This window comes from Sinocyclocheilus anshuiensis, unplaced genomic scaffold (genome assembly GCF_001515605.1).
Source record: "Sinocyclocheilus anshuiensis isolate Anshui unplaced genomic scaffold, SAMN03320099.WGS_v1.1 scaffold355, whole genome shotgun sequence".
In the NCBI taxonomy this organism is placed as follows: domain Eukaryota; kingdom Metazoa; phylum Chordata; class Actinopteri; order Cypriniformes; family Cyprinidae; genus Sinocyclocheilus; species Sinocyclocheilus anshuiensis.
In genome coordinates, this window is record NW_015549571.1 from 1,182,510 (window position 1) to 1,188,913 (window position 6,404).

The 6,404-nt window shown below is 42.2% G+C and overlaps 1 protein-coding gene across 1 annotated transcript in view; it reads right to left on the bottom strand.

Annotated features, from left to right (window-relative positions):
• The window catches only part of LOC107657351 (rap guanine nucleotide exchange factor 4), a 67,493-nt gene that overhangs the window by 19,508 nt on the left and 41,581 nt on the right, over window positions 1-6,404 (bottom strand). Inside the window, exons 15-17 of the mRNA XM_016445394.1 lie at window positions 2,181-2,272; window positions 1,842-1,992; window positions 1,676-1,764 (exon numbers count right to left, since the gene is read on the bottom strand). Of these exons, the coding sequence (XP_016300880.1) occupies window positions 1,676-1,764; window positions 1,842-1,992; window positions 2,181-2,272 (332 nt within the window). The remainder of the gene's footprint in view (window positions 1-1,675; window positions 1,765-1,841; window positions 1,993-2,180; window positions 2,273-6,404) is intronic.

The window sequence follows — 6,404 nt, forward strand, 5'->3', positions numbered from 1 at the left end:
CTTTTTCAGACCGATGAGCTTTGTAAAAATCGACGCGTTTCAGAAAGGCGGGGCATAGAGGAGAAACAATAATGTACAGTATGTGGAAAATAATGTGTTTTTTTTACTTTAAACCGCATAAACACATTTCATTACACCAAATACACAAAATAATGTTCTTTTTAGCAGCATCATATGACCCCTTTAAGGATGAATCGAGAAATGCACCAAAGTGAATGAGAAAAACTGTAAAAGATTTTGTTTGCAAAATGTTTATCTATGTACTGTGTATATTTATTATGTATATATAAATACACATCCATACAGTATATATTTTGAAAATATTTACATATATTTATATTCATATAATTTATATTATGTACAGTTATGTCCATATATATTTAGACACAGGCACAATTTGTATTGTTTTAGCTGCTGACCAAAACATATTCAAGTTATATACAGTTATATGATGAATATGGGCTTAACGTGCACACTCTGCGCTTTAATTTGAGGATATTCTCATCACAATTAGAGGAAAGGTTAAGGAATTACAGCTCTTTAATATGTACCTCCCCCCTTTTTCAAGGGACCATATTGGACAATTGACTCAAAAGCTGTTTCATGGACAGATGTGGCCTATTCCTTCATTATTTCTACATCAATTAAGCAGGTAAAAGTTCTGGAGGTGATTCTAAATGTGCCATTTGCATTGGGAAGCTGTTGCTGTGAACCACATCATGCAGTCAAAGGATCTCTCCATACAGTACAAGTGAAACAGACAATTGTTAGGCTTCACAATCAAAACAGATCCATCAGAGAGATAGCAGGAACATTAGGAGCGGCCAAATCAACAGTTGGTACGTTCTGAGAAAAAAAGACCGCACTGGACGTCCACGGAGGAAACAGTGGTGGACGATCGGAGAATCCTCTCCGTGGTAAAGAAAAACCCTTTCACAACATCCAGCCAAGTGAAGAACACTCTCCAGGAGGCAGACGAGTCTCTGTCAAAGTCTACAATCAAGAGAAGCCTTCACCAGAGCAAATACAGAGGCTTCACCACAAGCTGCAAACAAGGCCAGATTAGACTTTGCCAAAAAACATCTAAAAAAGCCAGAGCACTTCTGGAAAAGCACTCTTTGGACAGCTGAAATTAAGATCAACCTGTACCAGAACGACGAGAAGAAAAAAGTGTGGAGAAGGCTTGGAACAGCTCATGATCCAAAGCACACAGTGTATAGAGATATACTCTCTGCCCAGATTCAGTCAGATTCAGTCATTGCCTGCAGATTCTCAACCAAATATTAAAAATGAACATTTTATTTATGATTATATTTATTTGTCCAATTACATTTGTATTATACTGTCATATTATGTAAGTAGTCTGCAGTACTATTATAAAGCTCTCAAACTACCGGAATTTCATCTTTCTTTTTGGCCATATGAATCAGCATTTGCACCAAATAACATATTTTGCTCTCAGGGCCTCTGAATAAAACTGAGGTGTTTTCACCTCTAGTATAAGCTTCATATTATCACTATACCATACTATATGAGCAACAAAAGCCTGATTTATCAAATATGATACCCAGATTTTAAGGTTCAATAAATTGTTCTATTTAAAAAAAAAAGAGAGATGTTTCTGACTATTATTTCATATGTCAGGATAAACAGGGTTGTAAAACTGTGCTCGTACTTCTGCTTGATGATCTTCTCTAGTTCGGGCAGCTGGTCTTTCAGAGCTGGAATGAGTTTGGAATCTTCACACACTGTCTCATAAAACTCCTGCAACAAACAACAAAGCTTTGTGAACTGGTTAACTTGAAGCAGCTAACACAGCTGAGCGGATCAGAGCTGCTGACCTGGATGAAGTTGAAAGAGCTGTCCTCCTCCTGCAGGTGCTCTGTGTTGATTGCGGCCCACTGTAAGACCAGACGAATCACCCTGCGCTTGTTATTGAGAGAGTAATCCATCCGCTCCTGTTCACTGCCCTGAGACGGCTGAGCGTGATAGGTGAACGAGCGCTAAGGACTTCAGAGCCACACACAATCTGAGAGTTTAGCGACCTTCTCATTTGTTGAATAAAACAATATTCGTAAAGGACACAGCTATGGCACATTGACCATTTGTACCGAGCTGATGAACTACAGAGACTTCGGTTATATATTTCACCAATCAGTCAGCACAGCTGTAAAGGATATTGGGCCATGAGCAGAGGACACAGCTGACTGTTTGGGACAAAAACACAGTGCATAAGCAAAAAGTCATCCAGAGCAGGATCTACAGAGACAGAGAAAAAGAAAAGTTAGCTAAAGGTGGTTACAATTTGCAACATGAATCATGGTAAAGTGATTTTAAGCTAATTCTGTTAAATGTGATCGACTTCTTCTGTAAATGCATGTAATGTATGTTTAATGTATGCACTGTGTCATGATCTCTAGCTGGAGTGCCCGTGAGCTTCGCTAGAGGGCACTCCATCCCAGACTTTACCACTCCATCAAAAACTTCATTTCCCATAATCCTTTGCCCGGACTCATCAACACTCACTGTTTGCACCTGTGTCTCATTTACCCTGTCTGCTCACCCTATATAAGTCTGGTTTAGTTTGTCATTCTTTGTGAAGTCTTGTAAGTGTTACACTGCATCTCTGAGCGGTTCTCCTGTTTATATGGATCTTGGTTTTTGAACTCTTTGCCTGTGTTCTCTGCCTTGTTGTTTAGTCGGACTGATTGCCTGTGTGTTGACCCTGTCTGATTTCGATTCTGGACTTTCCTAATAAATTCCTGCATTTGGATCCTCACTCTGTTTACGTCTCTGAGCAGTCCGTAACAGAAGACTTCACCGATAATGGATCCAGCAGTAAAGATGATGTTTCTCCGCCAAGGTACACGTTCCATTGAGGATTATGTTGTGGATTTTCTTGAACTGGCACACGTGACTCATTTAGATGAAATATGCTTAATGATATTTTTTCGAGGGGGCCTATCTGACCTTCTCAGTTCAAACATGCCACTGCATGACCCTAACTGGACACTGGAGTATTATATTGACGTAGCATTACAGCTGAGTGGCTCTCCTTTTACCGTGGGAATCGCAGAGGAGGAGAACGATTCTCCCATAGTAATCTCCACTCCTGAGCCTTGTCACAAAATGGTCGCCAACCCAGCGACTGATCATAAAATGGCCACCAGCCCAGAAACTATTCCTCTAGACTCGGTGCTCCCTGTAATGGGGGTCGCTATCCTGTGCGTTTGGGCTACTTACTGCTCAATTACTCCTCCTGTGCCCGATCCAGTCCCTGAGTCCACTCCAGCTCCCCCAGAAGTGGCAACTTCTGCTGCAGAACCTCCAGAGGTGGCGGCATTTGCTGCAGAACCTCCAGAGGTGGCGCCAGTCGCTGCAGAACCTCCCAAAGCGGCAGCGCCCACTTCAGCTCTTCTCGAGGTGTTGGCTTGTGCTGCAGAACCTCCAGAGGCAGCAGCGTCTGCCTTTGAACTTTTAGCCTGTCCTGTCACGGCCAAGGAGGCCATCTGTGAACAATCTGTCTGTCCAGCCACGGCCAAGAAGGCCGTTTGTGAACTCTCTGTCTGTCCAGCCACGGCCAAGAAGGCTGTTTATGAACTCTGTCTGTCCAGCCACGGCCAAGGAGGCCGTTTGTGAACTCTCTGCCTGTCCAGTCACGGCCAAGGAGGCCGTATGTGAACTCTCTACCTCTCCTGTCATGGCTATGGAGGCCGTATGTGAACTCTCTGATTGTCCCGTCACGGCCAAGGAGGCCGTTTCAGAACTATCTACCTGCTCTGCTACGCTGAATGAGCATTGTTATGAACTTGTTGTCCCACCCAACCTCTCTCTCCCTCCTCCTCCTCTACCTGTCATGCTGTTTGTTCTGTCTCCGCTTTTGTCTGTCTGTCCCTCAGGTCATCCTTTAAGGGTGGTGACTGGTCAGGATTCGCCTCGGGCCAGCCAGCCTTCAGCTACACCAGGATTGGAGGATCCCAGGTCTCCGTCTCCTGCCTTTGAGACCTGGACTCCACTTCGGTCCGTCGACCCTTTGGTGTCGCCTTGGCTCAAAGCTCCCTCATCGCCACTGTGGCCCATCAGTCCACCAGCTCCACCGGGCTTCCTCATTTCTCCGGCTCCACCTTGGTCATTCACTGACCCGCCTTCGCCTCAGGACTACACTCCTCTGGCTTCGCCTCATCCCTCCGTCCCTACGGCTCCGTTGGGCTCCTCTCTCCCTCCGGCTCCGCCTTGGTCCTCGGTCGCTCCGACTCCACCGCGGCCTTCCGGATCCCCACCTGCGCCTCGGTCGCCAGAGCTGTCGGCTCCACCATGGCCCTCCGATCCCTCAGTGTCACCCCGGCTCTTCGGCTCTCTGTCTCCGCCTTGGGCTCCCCTTCCTCCGTCTCCGTCAGTCGGACCCCTGATACCTCTAGTGTCACCTTCATGGTTCCTCCCTCCGTCAACTCCTCCATGGACTGATAGTGGAGCGTTTGGAAGCCGCTCCTTAAGGGGGGGCTCAGTCATGATCTCTAGCTGGAGTGCCCGTGAGCTTCGCTAGAGGGCACTCCATCCCAGAATTTACCACTCCATCAAAAACTTAATTTCCCATAATCCTTTGCCCGGACTCATCAACACTCACTGTTTGCACCGGTGTCTCATTTACCCTGTCTGCTCACCCTATATAAGTCTGGTTTAGTTTGTCATTCTTTGCGAAGTCTTGTAAGTGTTACACTGCATCTCTGAGCGTTTCTCCTGTTTATATGTATCTTGGTTTTTGGACTCTTTGCCTGTGTTCTCTGCCTTGTTGTTTAGTCGGACTGATTGCCTGTGTGTTGACCCTTGCCTGCTGTCTGATTTCGATTCTGGACTTTCCTAATAAACACTGCATTTGGATCCTCACTCAGTCTCTGAGCAGTCCGTAACACACTGTGTAATGTATTTAGAGTTGCCACTTTTGAATTTTTTTGAAACATTCAGACCATATTATTATTTTTTTTTTTTTTTTTTTTTTTTTAACCAGTTTGACTGATTCATTGAAAATGCATGATTCAAATGAACAATTTACTCGAATGAAATCAGTAGCTATTGCAAACAAGTTTTACAAATGTTGTGCACAAGGGCAATATCTATACTACCATGCAAAATTATGGGATTGGTAAAATGTTTCATAATTTTGTGATTATAATTGTGAACTATTATTGCAATTCAAAATTATGATTTTATTTTGTAATATATGTTCAAATGTATTTTATTCCTGTGATCAAAGCTGTGTTTTCAGCATCATTACTCCAGTCTTCAGTGTCACATGATCTTCAGAAATCAGTCTAATATGATGATTTGCAGCTCAATAAACTTTTCTGAATATGATCAATGTTGAAAACAGTTTTTTGAGGAATACAGAGTTCAAAATAACAGCATTTATTTGCAATAGAATTTTGGAACATTATGGATTTTTTTTTTACTGTCACATTCACAATTTAATCAGTGTTCCAGGTTACTTTAGAAATGTAATAGGTTACAGATTACAAGTTACCCTACTTAAAATGTAATAAGTAGTGTAACTTTTTAATTCCTTTATTAAAGTAATGTAACTGATTACATTTGATTACTTTTTGATTACTTTTCTAAATTTCTAATATTTTCAACTGTTAATCATTTTCAAACATGTAAACCAGGCAGGGTTAAACTTACAATATGTGCTCAACACTGAAAACTGTCAGACTTTCGAAATCCTTCATCACTTGAATTAAGATTATAATTGTATTTTAAAGGAGACATTGGATGCAAAATATCTTCATTTGCATATAAATGTATCTTAGCAGTGTGTGGACACAACCACCCTACAATGATAAAAATTCACTCCTTTTTTTTAATCCCCCGAAAACCTAAAGAGTCTGAATTATAAAGCCATTTTGATTTTGGAGTGAATACCAGCACTCTCTTCCACCTTCAATACCACGACTGAAGTGAGACCCTTGAGCAAGGCACCAAACCCCCAACTTTGTTGGTGTGTGTTTACGGTGTGTGTGTGTGTTCACTGCTGTGTGTGTGCACTTGGATGGGTTAAATGCAGAGCACAAATTCTGAGTATGGGACACCATACTTAGCCATATGTCAATTCAATTCACTAAATTTGTTTATGTCTGGCTGCGCAAATCATTTTACTCCAGGCAGCTTTCTGAACTAGGGACAATTCAAGGCAGGTTTTGTTAAAAAGTTAAAACTCAAGGATGGATCAGTACCCATTGTTCATGATCCAGCTGCAGATTTCAGACTTACTTTAAAATCATTCTGAGGTTAAATACATATTTAAAATCATAACAAGAAATAGTTTAATAGTTATGATACTGTTTTTGAAATCAAATCTTTGCATATCTATGACAGGAAACACTGGAATCTAACAATGCCTTAGAAAAAAA